The following is an 18758-nucleotide window of genomic DNA, read 5'->3' on the forward strand; positions in this document are numbered from 1 at the left end:
AGCTCTTTAAGATTGGTTGGTCGAGGCCATTTCTCTACTGCTGCAACCTCTGAAGCTTTTATGGATACCCCTTTACCTAAAATGTTGTGACCTAGGTACTCCACCTCATTCTTTACAAAAGCACATTTGGAGAGCTTGATGTAGAATCTATTTTCTCTTAGAATCTAAAACACCTGCTGCAATAATTCTAGATGCTCAGGGAGTGTTTGAGAGTAAATAAGGATATTGTCCATAAAGACCAACACTCCTTTTCTCAGTAGCTTTGCAAAAATTAGGTTCATAATCCCTTGAAAGGTAGTTGGAGCATTTGTAAGCCCAAAGGGCATTACCAAGAACTCATAGAGCCCAGTGTGAATCCTAAATGCTATTTTATGAGTATCTGCAGGGTTAATGCAAACCTAGTGATATCCGGCTCTGAAATCTAGTTTGGAGAACTATTGGGCTCCTCCCAGTTCATCAATTAATTCCTCTATTATTGGCATAGGATGGTGATGGTTTGAGCATTTAACTGCCTATAGTCCACACAAAACCTCCAAGAGCCATCCTTCTTTCTGACTAACAACCTGATGAGGCATAGGGACTATCACTGGATTTACTTATTCCACTCTATAACATCTCCTAGAGTTGTTTCTCTATCTCATCCTTCTTAGCTAGAGAGTATCTGTAGGATTTGATGTTCACAAGAGTGGCTCTAAGCAACAAGTGAATGCTATGATCAAATAGCCTAGTAGGAGGCAGGGTCTTGAGCTCTCTAAACAAATCCTCATACTCATTCATCAGCTTCTGAATTTCTCCAGGGTGTTGGGCCTGCTGGTCATAGTCTACTAAGCATATACTGGACTGACCAACCCCTTCCTCCTCAGATAGCCTAAATTGAATGTAGTCTGAGATAGCTTGCCTTTTCATGAGGGCCTTCAATCCAACCTGAGAGATCAAAGGACACTTGTCAGATCAATTGTGAGTCCTTGCATATGGATTCTGGTGCCATTCCTAGTGAATTTCATCATTTTGTCCCCAGTGCACCCACATTGGGTTGTTTTCCTCAAGCCAGTCCTGCCCCAAAATCATGTCCATGCATTTTAATGGAAGAATGCCAAAAGTAGATGTGAATGAGTAAACTTGAGTTAACCACCATAGATCGATGATTTTCTGACTGCACACCATTGGGCTGCCATCAGCAGCAACATACTGAGCAGCGGGACAACCTGAGTCTGGTAACTATAATATGCTAGCCAATCCTTCACTGATAAAGGTCCCTACACTCCCTCAATCCACTAGAATTATTTTGTCAATTTTGCCCACATGCCCCATCAGTTTCAGAGTTCTTCTCTTGGTCAAATTACCTAAATGCCCTACTGAAAGGTCCAAATGGCTAGAGGGGGTGAATATCCTATTTAAATTTTCTACAAACTCAACTAAGCAAGTGTGTTAGTAAAACAAATGGTAAAGCTATTCTAGCACTTGCACAACTAAGCTATGCAAGCCACCTACACAAGTCTAGAAAGAAGGCTAAACACTAAGTCACAGCAGCAAACTCTACAACTAGGGGCTAGCTACACTCCTAAACAAGAAGACTAAGCTACACAAGCTAAACAACTAGCAAGGTATGCAAGTAAATAAAGGAATGGAGAGTGATTATTATATCGACGTTGTAGAGTAGAGATATATCCAATCAATCACTTACAATCACAATCACAAGAGAGAATCCTCGGTAAGAGATGACACAATATTTTTTAACGAGGTTCACTTGTTTCTCGACAAACTAGTCCTTGTTGTAGTGATACACCAACTTGATGGATCACGAGCTAATTGGCAATACAAAGTCAAACCCTCAGCGGGTGTCGCACATCCACTCACAAGATGGGGATCCTCCAAGCCACGAGCAAGCCACTAGAGTAGCCAATTGCGATCTCCCACGGGGAAGGCTCAAGAACCCCTCACAAATCACTTGGTGAGGCTCAAAACAATCTCCAATCATGAGCTCAACACCTCCACTGCTCTAAGTCGTCTAGGGTGTTGGGAAACACCCAAGAGTAACAAGAAATTCGCAATAAACTCAAGGATCAAGTGCCACTAGATGCAACTCTCAATGCAATGCACTTGAATCTCACTCAATCTCACTAAGATTAGCAATCAAGCAAGGAGATGAGTGGAGGGAGTGTTCTCTAGCTCAAGGTATGTCTCAAGTATTTAAAATGGCAAGAGAGAAGCCCCCAAGGCTGGCCATCTTCTATTTAAAGAGGTTAGCCCAACAGCTAGCCGCTAGGGCCTTCTGCGGGGGCGTCGGATGCTCCGATGCCACCCCGTCGGACGTGATTGAGCGTCTGATGCTCACTCGCCATGCTGGTTAGATCACTGCCACGTGTCACTCTTTAAATAAGGACCATTAATCACTAATGGTCACTAGAACGTTAATGCTATAGAGACTCCCAACGTCGGATGCGTAGATGTTATGCATCAGAAGGGGCATCCACGCACAGGACGCTAGTCAGGGAGGTCTGCAAACTCGTAGGGCCATCAGATGCATCCGATGAAGGGTCATCGGATGCACCCTCAGCATCCGGTGAGTTCACAGATGAAACCCTACTGCTACAGTGCGAGTATCGGACACGCCGATGCCTGAGCGTCGGACGCTCCAACGCATAGTTCAAGTTACGCCTCACTACGTTGCACACGTCGGACGCGGCCTCAGCATTCGAGCTGTCTGACCCAGCGTTCGACGAGTGTTTCTCGCTGAGAAACACTAGCATGACTTTTTTGAAATTTTCCTCTGACGCGATGGAAAATATGCATTTCATTTTCCAAAAAGCGACGAATCCCTCCTCACAAGCTCACCAAGAGGGAGAGAGAGGAACCCAAACCCCTCTCTAGCCTAAGAACTCCAACTCCTTTACAAATGTGCCAACACCACCAAGTGTACACCACCATTGTGCATGTGTTAGCATTTCACAAATATTTTCTTCAAAGGAGTTAGGTTAGCACTTTACTAGATCCTAATCCATATGCTTAAGACATTTACCTGGTAACACTTGATTCGAGAGATGGCCGTGATTTCCTCTCTTGATAGTTGGCTATCTATCCTAAATCTGGTCAATCACTTCTCTACTCATCTTAGACCGGCAAAAGCAAATCCCTATGTTTATACCATTGCCTTGATCACTTTACTCCTTGTCCATAATCATGATCTCCACTTCATGTTTCCTCTCTTTGTGATCATGCGTCCACCACTCCATGTCACATTGCTCTTTCATCACATGTGTTGCTATGCCTAACTCAAGTCACTTAACACAATTGAATTAGCAACTTGGTGCCATTAATTACCAAAACCAAACTTGGACTTTCACCTACTGCCATAATAGCCTCTTCCAGCTCTTCTTTAGTTTCTATTCCAGAGTCTTGATCATACTCCTCCAAGGCATCCAATACGTCCTCCAGCTCTTCTTTAGTTTCTATTCTAGAGTCTTGATCATACTCCTCCAAGGGATCTGTGGTGGACACTTGTGGTGCTTATCCCATTTACCACCACATTTGAAACACAGTCCGAGCTTATGCCTAGTATCTCTTAGAGAAGCCAACATATCCTTAGGTTCTTTGGTGGGCACCTCTCCCTTTGTTTTTTACTATCAGCCATCTTTGGCCTGTCTGTCCTCTGTTTGAAACTGCTCTTAGCATAACCTCCAAATTTTATTGTGCACCAAGCTAATTATTCCTCTTGTCGTAGAGCTAGAGCACTCGCTGTGTCTACATCTCTAGGTCTATGCAGTGATAACTGATCGAATGTCTTCCTTGAGCCCTACCACAAACCTGGTCACAAAATATGTATCATCGTAGTTGTTGTTGTACAATAAGAGCCCCTAAGCCAACTTTTCAAATTCTACCTAAAAATCTTCGACAGAGCCGGTGTATCTCAAGGCCTCAAGTCGCTTGAGCAAGATTTGTTTTTTTATCAAAGCGATACATCACAAGCTCACATAATTGTTCCATTCTAGAACATGCCCCTCGCGCTGAATAGTCTACAACCAAGTCTTGGCAACTCCCCGAAAATTCAGAGTAGCAAATCTCGTCTTCAGCGAAGGATGCACAACATATAACTCGAAGAACATCTCGCATTCATCCTGCCATGCATGAGGAAAATCCCCATCAATTTTTGGAAAATCAAGCTTAGGGAATGGAGGAGAATGCAAATTCACATGCATCGATTCATTCATCAGAGGGGGTCAGGGATGGAGATAGGAATCACGTGCATACCCTAAGCCTTGTCCTATTTTTGGGGTCCGAGGACTTCATCGCAGTCATCACCGTGGCCCTTGGCCCGCTCCCCATCCATTGAAGGTGTGCTCAAGGACGATGCGGGAGCCCCATTGAGGTCAAAGTTCTCCAACGACGGTGAGAACTGGACTCGAGGTAGCTTGGCCATAGCCGACAACCTCGCCTCAATTGAGTCCACCCACGACACAGCAAGCTCCACCCTCTTGGTGACCGCCTCTAGGGAAGTAGCCGTACTGCTCGCCTTGTCATGCAATTCATTGAACGCCGAGTCCCCAGATTCCTGCCAGATACCAATGGAGTCAAGCAAATCCATTGTACTCTGCAATATCTTCTAGAACCCCACGAACTGCTTCATCATCTCACTCAAATGCGCCCACGAACTGCTTCATCATCTCACCCAAATGTGTCGAGACATCCTCCATGGATTGTGCCATATCCTTCTGAAACTTTAATGGACCTCGCTTTGACGCTAGCTCGCTCTTCGACACCGATTCCCGCCGAGAACTGCAACGTGAACTGATCCGCTCAACCTCGGCTTGGCGATAGCATCGTGCCATGGGGATTACGAGCACGATCCTAGGCATGCTCGACGACTCTGATACCAATTGTGATGATCCCACAAGGAATCACGATGGATTCGGAGTCTGAGGTAGGAAGAACAATAGGTAAAGGAAACAGACGAACAGAATGGAGACTAAGAAGAGCAATTTGTGGTTTAGAGTTTTCTCATTGCATAACTGCTCAGTTTCTTTACAACACCTTATATACATGGCGTGACACGAAATGGACTGGCCAAGCCACAACTATCGTCGTCCTCTTCTTGGTCTAGGCCATCTTAATGGTGCTGATAGCAAGTTGCAGCCAACCGTGCCGCCGCCTACAGAAGCAACCGCGACCGCATGATGCGTGTTGATCGACGAACGCCACAGCCGCTTGTCACACCCATCGCCCACAAGTGCACCTACCTGTTTACCGACGCAGCCACTGGCCTTGGGCTCCACCCAATGCCCGCCACGGTTGCGAGCAACCTGCGTGTGGGCCGCCTTGCACCCGTAGCTGCTTGCCTGATGTGCTCGCCACCGGCCGCCATCCGGAGCAGAGCGGCTCTTCCTCGATGTCACGCCATCGCCAAAAAAATTGAAAAGAGGCATTTATCGCGCGGTCTGGTTCGATGGAATTTGGGGGATTGGTTCGAATGGATAGGAGGCATATTTGTGAGTAATTGCAAGGATCTAATTGGGAAATGTATTGAGTCGTTGTGGGTGGTAAAGTATAAAAAGTACAACAATATTGTGTAGCTTATCTAGTAGCACAAGTTGAAGATCCGATGGACCAGAATCCAAGTTTGCAAGTTTCCATCTACCATCCAGTTTACGCTATATATTCTTCCAAGAAAAGACATTCTGCATCTGGAAAAGACAAGAGAAAGGAAGAGAAGAACACACCTGCACAAAGAAGATGGTCGACGGGGGCTAGAAGGCAACAGACGGAGCTAGATCGGCAAGGCCGGCCGTAGTGGGAGACGGAGGCACGGATGGACAAGGTGCCTGTGCCTAGTGGTGCCGCCGCCGAGGGACTAGGAAACCCTAGCCGCATGAGGGAAATTGAGACTGCATCGGGAGTGGGTGCTCGGCGGCGTTCGGCTAGCAGCTTTTTTCCTTTTTTTTCCGACCAGATGGAGTCGAACCTTGGTTGTCGCACACGCGTGGGATGCCTCCCGAGTGTCGAGTGAGGGATGGGGCTGAGGAGGTTGACACACTCAATCCGGACCGTTGAGTAAAGAAAGAGAAGGCTTAGAAGCAATATGAACAAAGAAAGAGAAGGCTTAGAAGCAATATGAAGATATTATTTTTTTGGTACAGTTTTCTAGGTGGATGGATAAAGTCTTTAGTAGAGGATGTTTTGTGGGGTGAATTTAGCAAAGAAAATATTGATGAATTAGTAGGATAGAATAATAACAAGATGCAAAATTTCCCAATCGATAAGAGTAACATGTTGCAATTTTTCCGATCGATATAACTAAACAAACAATTCATACGCGTAGATGCTAAATGCACTAATTACAGAACTTTAGACCTCGATCAAACGACTTAGCAAGTCTGAAGACTATATCACATTCGCTTGTCTTATAAGCCGTACTTTTTTTGTTAGCCAACAGTATTTCTCTCATAATAAATCAGCGAACAAGTACTTTCAGCTATGGCTACAAGCAAACAGGCTCATGCAAATTAATGGTTTAGGCAACAGCTTCTGCCGAGAAGTCGTCGTGATATTGTGTTTAAGGCTTTGTTTAGTTCTAAATTTTTTTACAAAATAAGTACTGTAGCACTTTCATTTATATTTAACAAATATTATTTAATTATAGACTAGCTAAACTCAAAAAAATCGTCTCGCAAATTACAGATAAACTGTGCAATTAGTTATTTCTTTTATCTATATTTAGTACTTTATGCATGTACCACAAGATTCGATGTGACGGTAAATCTAAAAAATTTTACAAAATTTTTTAGAAACTAAACAAGGCCTAAGAGGAAGAGATTGGTGAACAATTGAAGCCAGAGCTGTTTTTAGTCCGCAGGAACTGTAATTCGTGACAAGTGCTCCGGCTCTTCCAAACTTGGACTTGAGATGCTCCAAGGACTTGAGCCATGCCAAACAATCTCTGAGTAGTTTGTCGCATTTCATCCAACTCCAAAAAGGACTATCAGAACTAGATGACAATGATAAATATACGTTGACAGGTCGACAGCAAATCAACCACAACTTGTTTAGTCCTGCCTCTATAATGTTCTATTATCAGTTTCTAAGTACAAAAATTCCTACTCCAAAAGACGAGAAATGTATCGTCAGAAAACAGCAGTGTCCGACTTACATGCAGGGTATAATACCCCTTTTTCCTCGTAAAGAAATACATTCTTTTGACATGCACCTACAAGCTCTTTTTCTATCAACATAAAGATCCTTATCAGATGGTGACCCAAAATATGAAGATTTTGACAATTCTGACTCCATGGCCAAAGCTCTGGAGCTTTATTCTTTGTGCAAGCACTTAGTAAGGGGCACAGGGAAATCCATGGACGGTTTCAGATCTTCACCAAAGTTTTGTTTCTGATAACGCCTGCCACCAATCATCCTACATGTATCTCATCAGCCCAATTGCAACAGTTGCACATTTCCCGTGCAAACACCCCCAGCTTTCAGGCTCATCCACCTCAAGGCCCCAAAAGAGCTTAGCTGCTGTGAAGAACAATCATTCTAGTTAACCTCCATGCCATCATTTGAGCCTCTTGGCATACATCTTACATGGACTATGGGCACATGCTCTTCAGGCTCAACATTGTTTCCGCAGCTGCTTTCTTCCTTGGGGTAATCCAAAAACACTGCATCCTTGTACATCCAGTTCCCCTTCTCAAAAGAATATATATCATCAAATGGTTCCCCACATAGTGCACAGATACTTTGCCTCTCGTCTGCAGGGACCATAAACTCACACACTTCTTCTGTAGAACCTAAGTCTCCATCAGAAGCCTCAGTGCTGTCCTCAATTTCATGTGATCCATCAATGTAAAAGTTCTTGCTAGGGTACCATTTTTTAGGTGCAATACCAGTATAGATAGTCTCAGGCTCCCTTGGCCCACAGCTTGATGTGTGCAAGCTCAGTTCTTCTTCAAGCCTGAACCTATTACCACAGGTTTTACACAGATGGCTTTGGTCATCAAAGAGGCTGCTAATCACGTGCTCATGGTACTTGCGAAGTTTCTCTGGCTTGAACTCCAGGCCAATGAGGTCACCCATCTTAATTTCGATAGCTTTGGGTAACGAAGCGTTTGTTGGGGCAGATGAATCAGAATTAGATGACACCTTACCAACTGAAGGCTTCAGAGCCGGCAAAGGCACAGCTGAAGCTGTGACAACTTTAGCATTCATGCTTGATGCTTTGTTTGGCTGTGAAAGGACAGCATTGGATGAATCAGAGGCTGGCGAAGAGATCAATCCCTTTGCAACCAGGGAACTGAGAAGACTCGAGAGCGGCGCAGCTTTATCTGCACTCTGTGTTGATGAAGGCGGTGGCAGACCTGGTGGCAATGGTGGACGAGAAGTGTCTGGTGCCTGTGTATGCAAAGTGGTATTTTCACCAGCAGTATTTTGAAGTGATAAAGAAGCCACTGGAAGTGACCCACTTGGACCAAGTTTTGCATCACTCTGGTTATTTGGTTTGAACCCACTCTTTATGAGACCAGCCAACAAATTACTAGCACTTGTCAGATCTGAGCTTATAGGGGTGGAATCACTTGGTAAAGAGACTTCTCCAAGATGGGAAGGTCTGAACAGCGATGGAGAATTTTCACACGAAAAACTTGCCTGCAATGGATCAGATGGCTTAATATGTGACTTTGACTGGAAGGTAGGGTACTTTTGTGTCTGCTGGGTTGCCTGTAGACTAGGTTCATGAGAATCTTTAGCAAGTACTGGCAATGCTCTTTGGCTATATTCTTCTTGAGGATTTTGGGCCAATTGAGAAAGTGGTCTGGAAGGATAAAAATCAGACTCAGCAGGATTTGGAGAACCCTGACGTGCAAAGGGTGCAGTAGAAGGTGAGTGAGCTTGTGGAGGGGAAGATGACCAATATCTATGCTGCTGCCCAAAAGCTTCAGTTGATCTTATTGGCACACTATTTGCAGTATCTAGGCTTGACCTTCCAGCATAGTGTCCTGACAACCCAACAGGTACAGATGACGTGATACTTGCTGACATGGTGCCAGTATAAATGGTGGACCTCTCTGCTGGCTGATTTGAAAACCTTGGCATCCTAGGGTCCAACCCAATGTCTGGGAGTGTTTTTTCCTGGGACACCCAGAGAGAGGAACCTCGAGGTGGTGGGAACTGTTGTCCTTCAGACCTAATTTCCCTATCAATTCTTGCTTCCACCTCACGCTTGCCAAGAAGGTACTCTTCCTGATCCTGAACAATTGAAAAGACAAGTAGTATTATAATACTTTCCAACAAGAAAGAAATTTTGCATCATGCATGTTTAAAACATCTCTGGCATTATTATGTACCGATAATTAGAATATCAATATTTACTGGATACTCAATATAATTTTCTTTCAATAATTTTAAGTCACATACCATGTATGCTGAAATTCTTCTTTCTTGGCCTGCTGCAAGTCCAAATCTTGATAGATTATCAAGTTTATGTGTGTTGGGATCTATACGTTCCACAGGTCCTGCCTCTGCCCATTTAGCCCTTTGGAGGCTTGCAAATTTAGCATTGCCATCATCAGACATCCATTCTCCTTTTATTACATTATTGCTACTACCATATTCTGCTGCTTTAGAGTGTACATCATCCCAAACATATTCTTCTTCCTCAGAGTGCTTCCAACTTTTATTTGATGAAGGCCTACCAACTCTATCGGCATTAATTGAAGGAGTTGGAAGAAGTGCACTATCCAAACGTACAGGTCCTGATGGCCGAACATCCTTGCTTGCATAAAAGTTGTTGCGCCTGTCAAATTGTTCTCCAGAAGACCCAACACCAGAGGCATAATAAGGCCCCCCAATTGCATCTTGACCTTTGGGTTTTGAGCGAACTTGACCAGTTCCCACAACAGCCTGCTGTGGAATCTTGGAGAATCCAAGGCCCCTCACATCTCTACCTGCCTGTTTTTCATGAACAGAATTGCTAAAAGGGTCCCTTTGAGTGCGCTGTATGTTCTGCAGTTACAGTTAAAAGTAGTATATTAGAGAAAAAATGTGAATGACACAAGGAGCAGTGACACTTTTCTGCCATTTTACATGAAGAGATGTCAAAGAGCCAAAGAGATAGCAGCGAACTTACAGGTCTAGCATCAGGAGCTTCTAATCGTCTCCCTGCACTTCTATCAGTACCTAGCCTGTTAGCCCTCTCAATATCATCGCCTGTATCAGCAATTACAGATGTCTTAGCACCACTTCCAAGTATTCCCTGTCCAAAGTAAGCGAAAAACAGAATCAGGAAATAACAAGGGGTGCAAAAGAACAAAGTGGCAGCTACAATGCTACACATGGTACATATTTTGATTATGTCCCAGAGGTCAAAGGAGTGAACAGGTGTAGTAAGATAACTTGAGAGAGAATATCTTGCCTTAGTTGGTTGATTGAGGTGCTGTCTCGCTTCCAAATATTTTGGATTTACATGTATGCTATTGGATGGGCGCGGGGATTGAGAATCAGTCCTTGATGGTGCAGCACTCGATGATCCATTGGCAGATGACTGAAAACCAAGTTCCTTCTCAATCATTTGGAGTGGAGGTAGGGGAAACACTCCTTTCCATGTTCCAAAAAGGTGCCTCATACTATGATGTATAGAAGGATCAACTTGTTTATATGCCTTGCAGAACACCTAGCAAAAACCAAAAAAAAAAAAAGTACAACCAAAGAAAACTTAGTTATTGTGATGTCCAAGTCACACCTCTCAATAAATAAATATTGTTTCCAGAGGTTGGAACCATCTCTATTCCCATATCAAGATGATACAGGATGAAATACTAACCTCTGGTAATCTTGCTGAGAAATGTTTAACATAATCTTTTCCAATATTTTTTACAATACTGTCAAGTAGATATAGTGATGGTAGTTTCTGGTCACTTGGAACCTACAGGGACAAGCAACCATCAAATAAAATAGATACACCCTCTCCATACATATAGTGGATAACAATTGCATAACACTATAGTGGATTATAGTAATACAGGGCAACAAGAAAAACCAAACGCTGATGAGCCTCGACAATGTGGATTCAAGACAAGAACACTGGCAGATATGATTTAACAACAGAACATATACAACAGTGCGAGTCTTACAATTCACACAACTACATAGATGAGAAGGTTCAATGGTGTTTATTCGTCGTTCCTTTTATCCGGTGACTAGGACTCGACCTTACTTCTGAAGAATCCGGTAAGTTTTGCTTTTATAATACTACCAAGGAAACAAAATGAGCATAGATAACATGCCACCTCAAACTGTGTATAGCAGCAAGGTTACACAAAGTACTACACAAACCAAGTCAACCAATGCTCAGCGATTATCCAGGAGTGTAAGGAGAAGCCCAGTGCAGGCCAAACTTGTGGCATATATTATACTTCACAATTCCCTGTCTTTTTATCAGTACATTGATATATTTTTCATATTTACATGACAATGTATCATAAACTTCAGTTTGTAGCAGAACTTTCTGAAACCTGGAAACTTTGCGATTCAACTGATTAGGGTACACAAATTGATAACTTTGTCACTGGTCAGCATGAGAACAGTATAATAGTTACCGCAGCGTGAGGATATAATCTGTACACAAGTCTGTGGGGAGCATGGGAATGAAACGCTTTTGAAGCCTGGTTCGATGTTCAACCATGCTGCTGATAACTTATGATGTTTTAGTATCAGTGGTAAATGCTGTAGCCCTCTAATTAGCAGAGGGTGGTTCAAACCACAATGTTCACATCTGTTTTGCCGTGTCAAAGGAGTCTGAAATTTATATAAACCAATGAACACTTGCGAAACGAAGTTGAGCAAGGAAGTTCGCGTTTGAAATCATATAAACCATGTATATTAGCATCACAAGCGAGCTTTAGGGAGAGCAATGCTCACACAAGAGAGCGACTCCGCAGACACAAGAGAGCGAGAGGGAGCGAAATGAGATGGGGGATAGAGATTTCTCAGCAAAGGTAGGTAGTCAACCAACATTTCCTTTTGCATCTATTGTACACAAAACAACTCGCTTCGCAACATCACAGTGATTGATCTTGATAGCTAGCATGGACCCTAGTGTGTACAATGCACAGAGGCCTGGTAATCCTACCACACCACCGAGCACATGTGCTGTATCTAGCATAAGAGACAGCCAGTGGGTGGGTGCTTGCTACTACTTGATGGGGCCTTAGAATTACTTTTACATGGTGAATTGAGGAAGGAGAGGGGGGAGACGGCAGTTTGACGAGCGTAAGAGGAGTCAAAGGCAAAGGTCACCTCGAGGATGTTGGCGCAGATGAGGGCGGCGATGGGCTTGGCGGCCTGGAGGTTCTCGCCGGCGATGATGGTGAGGTTGGTGATGATGGGCTTGGAGTTGAAGGTGAGCTCCCCGAGCGCGGTCCGGTACTGGCCGAGCAGCTCGTCGACCAGCGCTTGCTCGGCGGCGCTGGCGGCGCCATTGGAGGCGGCGTAAGATCTGGGGTCCCGCGACGGCGGCGGCTGCGCGAGGCGCGGCTTCTTGGCGCCGCCGGGGTCGGGGCCCGCGGCGGATCTGCGGGTGGAGGCGGAGGCCTCCATGGGGACCGCGGAGGCGGAGGCGCGCATGACCGGCGGGCGGGAAGCTAGGGTTTGGGGTGCATGGGAGAGGGAGAGAGCGGGGGAGCTAGGGTTTGCGAGGCGGGTCGCGTAATCGAAGCGGCTGCGGTCTGGGGATCGGGGGGAATGGATTGGGGCGTCAGCGAGGGAGGAGGAGGCAGAAGCGGCGGCTTGGCTGAGGACAGTGGATGCAGCAGGCAGCAGCAGCTGGTTTGATTTGATTTCGCGTCAGCTGCGTTTCGGGTCCGGAGGCCTGAAGGAGTGAGGGAGGCAAGGGAAGGGAGGAAGCAGCGCGAGCCGCGAAACGAGGAAGAGGAGGCAGCGATGGCATTGGCATGGCATACTGCTGCTGCCCTTTTATCACATGGCCCCTTGCTATTTTGTGTCTCGGCGTGGGATGGTCCGATGGAATTACAAAGGCAAAATTTGCTCAGACACACTCTTCGAACGTGGCTTTTGCTGTAGACCATTAAAAATATTTTGCTTTGCCAAAAGACACCGTAAATAGATGTAGATTTGCTGAGAGACACTATATCTATTATTATATTCAGGTTTAATCAAGGCCATGAAAATTGACATTTTTACCCTTGCCCCTTTAGTTCCCTCACGAGAGCCTCTCGTTCTTTCTCGGCGGGCTGCAACGAGGTCTGTTCCAGGCGACGGCGGTGGCGTCTGATCCCCTCTCGGCTACGGCGGCAGCGGCGGCGAATCCCCTCCTCGCTGCAGTGGCGTCCCCTCCCGGCTGCGGTGGCAGCCCCTCCCACAGCATTGACCTTACTACATAGTGGCGCGGCGCTTCCTCAAGCGGCGGCGGCAAAGGCCGGTGCTGGCTGCAGAGGTTCCCCTCGATGGCACCTCCAAGCGGGGCTGCAGTTTCTACTGGCGGGAGAATCACACAGGTGGAACCTCCACGATTCTACTGTGAGATTTTCCTGTAGAACCATGCTGATTTTCATGAGTTCCCAACAGGTAAGTGTTCTGTTATTTTTCCTTAGGGTTAAACTGTTGTGTCTTTAGGCTTGCATTTGTTAATCAAAACGTATTGGGTGTTTATTCGTGTCCTATTTATGCCCTTGTTTATGTAGGATGTATCTCAATTTGTCCTACAAGATTGTAAAAGTTTACTGATAATTTCTGATAGTGTTCGGTAACTTTAGGCAGTGCCGCATCATGTCACATGAAAATTTCCAATAGCCTAGACCAGATGTTTTCAGTTTTCTTACCTTCAAAATGTATGAGGACTTCAAAGCTGAAAAGTAATTGGCGGATACATGCTTCACACTTGCAAGATGCAAGGACTTGGAAGATAAGATTGTGCAATTTTGCATCAATTCTGGTTGTGTTTGATGGGTAATAATGCAATTTTCTAATTCTGATAAGAATTCCCATTCTCATTTTTTTTCTAATTCTGATTTGTTTCCATTTGACGCAGATAAAAAAGATTTCTCACGAACAGTGAATTCTGTAGCTGATGAAACGCTTCTATTGCTGAATTGAAGGACAAGGGTAGACTTGTCCAATATTATGTGTTATATGACTTGTTTGCTTGTGAAATATTATTATAAGGGTTGTAGTGTCTTGTAGCAAATTACATCACATTTGTAATGGTTTTTGGCAGAGCCATCTTTTTTTAGTGGTCTGAGGCAAAAGCCAGCTTTTAAGAGTGTCCACGAGCCAATTTTGCCAATTGGAAACAGTAGGAGACGATTTTGGATTGTTTAGAAATTATTATTATTATTATTATTATTATTATTATTATTATTATTATTATTATTATTATTATTATTATTATTATTATTATTATTATTATTATTATTATCTGTTTAACTATTTATATTAGTATAATGGTTACAATATATAGTGCTAAAAATTAGAGAAATCAAACTTTATACTTAGTAAGTTAGTATGATCTCAAACGGATTTTATTGGTTAGAATCTTTTTATATAAATAATTGATTCTAATATTTACGTTACAATGTTAGTGCTAAAAAATTGCAAAATCAAACTATATATGATTATGACCGAAACAAATAGCGTAGTAGCACTAGTCCTATTGTTGAGGGACCTATGTACATATAAAAACCTCCGCTACAGCAACCGTGATCTGCTATGGGTAAAACTGCAGATTCCAAGGAAGTAAGCGGCATTGTGTAGCCTCGGATGAGAAGCAGGATAGCATCATTGTGACAAAAGAGAGGGGACAGAAGGGGTGTAGTGGTGGAGGTTTCGATATGATGAGATGCTAGGGGAAGAAAAGCATAGAGCTATGTGGGAAACAGACTAATGGAAATTGGATCAGACTAAGGCCTTGTTTAGTTCCGAAAAATTTTGGGAAATCGACACTGTAGCACTTTCGTTTGTATTTGACAAATATTATCCAATTATGGACTAACTAGGCTCAAAAGATTCGTCTCGTCAATTCCGACCAAACTGTGCAATTAGTTTTTATTTTCGTTTATATTTAATACTTCATGCATGTGTCTAAAGATTCGATGTGACGGGGAATGTGAAAAATTTTGCAAAATTTTCAGGTCATAGATGGAAGATGGAATTGAAACGGTAGAAGCGGGAATAGAAGGGCCAGAGTGGAGCGAAAAAAATGATGGACGACAATAGAGGACCATGTGAAGAAAGACCACCACGATGTTTTCTTTAGAGATGTAGAGATTTATTATTACGATATTTTTAAAGTACCAATTCAGAGTTTTTATATAATATATTTTAAAAAATCTATAAATTTTAATTAAATTATTAGAAATGTTGAATCTAGTATTCCAAAGGCTAAATGGTCGAGTCATAAATAAATTTATCTAATGAAAGATTAGGAAATAATAAAAAAAGAAAAAAAATAAGAATTTCACGTAATGGCCTACAATCTCCCACATCTAAATAGGTCATTATAGACTTTTTTTTCCTTTTTGAGTTGGCCATTTTTTTCCCTGCTTAGTCAAATTGCAGTTCCGACCTTGCATCATCTCAACTAAACACTACCGCATTCTCTAGAAAACTAAATGTTACGTTCATCGGTTAAAAAAAAAGTAAAAAATTTTGTTGCAAACCCATTGCAGGGACATGGCGAGCACATCGCCGGCTTCCATTGTCATTGTGCGTCATCATGGTTATTGCTCTTTGTGTATTATATATTTTTTCTTTCAAATTTATGTAGTAGTTGTATCCACCGTTGTACAACTTGACACCCTGTGGCATAAAAAACGATGGTATGGTTTAAACAATGTTATTCACAAAACATGTATATCCTAACACAAAGAAGAATGAATACTATTTTTCTTTCTTGTACATTTTCTATGATAAGTCGGTTGAACCTGCTAAAGTTATGTTGTATGATGAGAAGTATGCTATTCTTTCACTAGGGAGGTTATATTAACTTGTAACATCATAAACTTTTTATGATCCAGTTGATCCTTTAAATGCACTTGTGTTCGTTTAAATGGATCCTTATGGAAGTAAGTCTCTCTCAACTTTCGAAAACATAAGTTTGAGCATCCAGAGATAAATCAATCAGAATCTGTAATTGATGGCTTAGCAACTAATTTCATGACATCATTTCATCATGGTAATACTAAGATGATGATTTGACTTTTAGTGTTTAGTAGGAGGGGCTGATCTTATAAGGTGGTGTTAGTGACTATTGCCCTAAAAGATAGCGACAGATTTAGTTTCTCAAAAGATTTGACTAATGGACACCAGAATGCAATAAAAATAATATTAAAGAATAAAATCAAACTCTTGTTTACATTTATTTTCTTTTCAATCTAACACCGTATATGCTTACAAAAAGCTTTGTCTGAGTATTAGCATTAAACAAAACAAGAAAAAAGAGGTACACTGCATATTTGATGAATTTTGAAATACTTATCTTGCACTCCTGAAAGGTCCTTGTTTGGTTTTGGTAATTAAGTGACAACTTAGATAGACTAATAGTGTTTATGTGAGATACACAGGAGATTAGTCCACAGGTGATTATATGATGATGGAGGAGCTCATTGCATATGAGACATGACATGGAGTCATGTGACCAAGGTGGAGAAGATTAAGATGAGGCTTGGCTTGATGGACCGGTTGCAAGAGTGAAGGGCAAGTCGGAGGCTTTGAAGCGAGGGACCGCGTGTGACGGTAAAGCTTGAGCAAGACTTGGCACCGATGGACCGAGGCAACGGTGAAGAGCAAGTGAGATCAAGATCGATGAACCAATATGGTCACATGATGATATGAAGTGGATCATATCATTTAGTGATTGGTTGGTGCATGTGTTGCATCAACATTGGAGGAGATGAAATGGAAAGCGCAAGGCAAAGGTATAACCTAGGGCATTTCCATTTCACCGGTCATAGGTGTGTAGAGAAGTTTATGACCGGATTTAGGATAGATGGCCGTACTATCAAGAGGGGCAAACTAGTTTGCATATCGGTCATCTAGTGCCACTTGAGCGATCTAACTTTGCATACGTGTTAGGATCGAGTGGCGTGGCAAGTTGAGAGGCTAACTCCCTTGGAAAAATGTTTGTGAAAATGGTAACACACTTGCACAAGTGTTGTGACACTTTGGTGTTGGCACATGGAAGCAAGGGAAGGAGTTGGAGTTCGTTTCGTGCAGCGCGTTCAGGTCGGACGCGTCCGGTATGAGGTCGGACGTGTCCGAGTTGAGGCACCGGACGCGGAAACAGTTTTCGCATAGAGTCCGGTGAGGTCGCTTTCTCGGTGAAACTCTCTGAGTTTGCGTTCGGTGCACACCGGACGCGTCCGGTGTGAACTAGGACGCGTCCGAGTTAGCGTCCGGTGCAAACTCCTCTTGCAGAGCTCTCTGGGTGTGAGTCCGGTGCACACCGGACGCGTCCGGTGTGTGCGTCCGGTGTGGCGACCGGTGTTGGCACAAGTTTGCGACGCTCCCTGAGTTTGGGTCCGGTGCACACCGGACGCGTCCGGTATTTCAAAAGCGAGAGTCCGGTGCCTTGTCAGTGTCAGAGGCAACGGTTACTTTTCTAACGGTCAGGAGCACCGGACCCTGGTCTGGTCAATACCGGACGCGTCCGATGTGAACTAGGACGCGTCCGGTGTGGTCCACTTTTGCCCAATGAGGGGTAACGGCTAGTTTAGCCCTTGGAGCTATAAATAGAAGTGGTGGCCGGCCTTGGCTAGTGTTGAGCACCCTTGGGACTTAGTGTCCATGCTTGGGGAGTGCTAGGAAAGCCTCTAACTCACTTGTGCTTGCAAGAGTGCGAATCAATAGCGAGTGAGTGTTTCTAGTGCGTTGCATTGAGAGACTGCATCAAGTGGCACTAGGTGTTCTGTTGCAAGCTGGTGGTGCTTGTTACTCTTGGAGGTTGCCACCTCATAGACGGCTTGGTGGCTTGTGACTCCGTCGAAGCACGCAAGGAGATTGTGCGGTGCTCCAGAGAAGAGATTGTGAGGGGTATGGTGCTCACCCCGCGGGGATCGCGAAGAGCAACTCTAGTGGATTGCTTGTGGCTTGGAGGATCCCCATCTTGAGATTGGATGTGCGGCACCCGCTGAGGGTTTGGCTTTGGAATGCCAATTAGCTCGTGATCCATCAAGTGGGTGTATCGCCACAACGAGGACGTAGCTTGGTGGCAACCAAGTGAACCTCGGTAAAAATCACCGTGTCAACATTGTCTACTCTTCTCGGTGGTTTGCATTCACTTTACACAAGCTTGTATTTACTTTTAATATACTTGTTCTTGTGTAGTTGTTCTTGTAATTAGTTAGCTTGTGTAGCTTGCTAGTTACCTTCTTGCTTGTGTAGCTAGAAGTAGTTCCCTTGCGTGACTAATTTGGTTTGTGTAACCTTGTTAGACACTTTGCTTAGTTTGTGTAGCTAAGTAAGTTGCGCTCTCTAATTTGGCATTAGTTGCCTTGTTATTGAGCTTGCTAGTGAGCTTTGGCTTTATGCACTTTGCCCCACTAGTTTGTGTAGGAGCTCCCCCAGTTTGCAAAGTACTAGTTGCATAGGTTTGTGTGACCTTGCTCCTAGAATTGATTAGGTGAGCTCTTGCTAAGGTAGCACCTTGTTTGCTTGTTTAGGATCTTTTACAAGGTGCTAGAGAACTTAGATAGAGGGGTGTAGTCTTGGCTAGACCGATAGATTTAATTCTGCATTTGTTTCGGTTAGCCGGCGTGTTATTT

General features: G+C 43.7%; 1 protein-coding gene across 1 annotated transcript; it reads right to left on the reverse strand.

Moving 5' to 3' along the window:
- LOC8061689 lies at nucleotides 6981–12922 on the reverse strand. The gene is made up of 6 exons (XM_021454078.1): nucleotides 12280–12922; nucleotides 10805–10906; nucleotides 10397–10654; nucleotides 10112–10237; nucleotides 9400–9987; nucleotides 6981–9231 (listed from the first exon to the last, which is right to left on the reverse strand). Exons 1-6 carry the CDS (start codon nucleotides 12604–12606, stop codon nucleotides 7525–7527), a joined length of 3108 nt encoding a protein of 1035 aa, XP_021309753.1. The 5' UTR covers nucleotides 12607–12922; the 3' UTR covers nucleotides 6981–7524.

The sequence above is a fragment of the Sorghum bicolor genome, chromosome 2, assembly GCF_000003195.3.
Source record: "Sorghum bicolor cultivar BTx623 chromosome 2, Sorghum_bicolor_NCBIv3, whole genome shotgun sequence".
In the NCBI taxonomy this organism is placed as follows: domain Eukaryota; kingdom Viridiplantae; phylum Streptophyta; class Magnoliopsida; order Poales; family Poaceae; genus Sorghum; species Sorghum bicolor.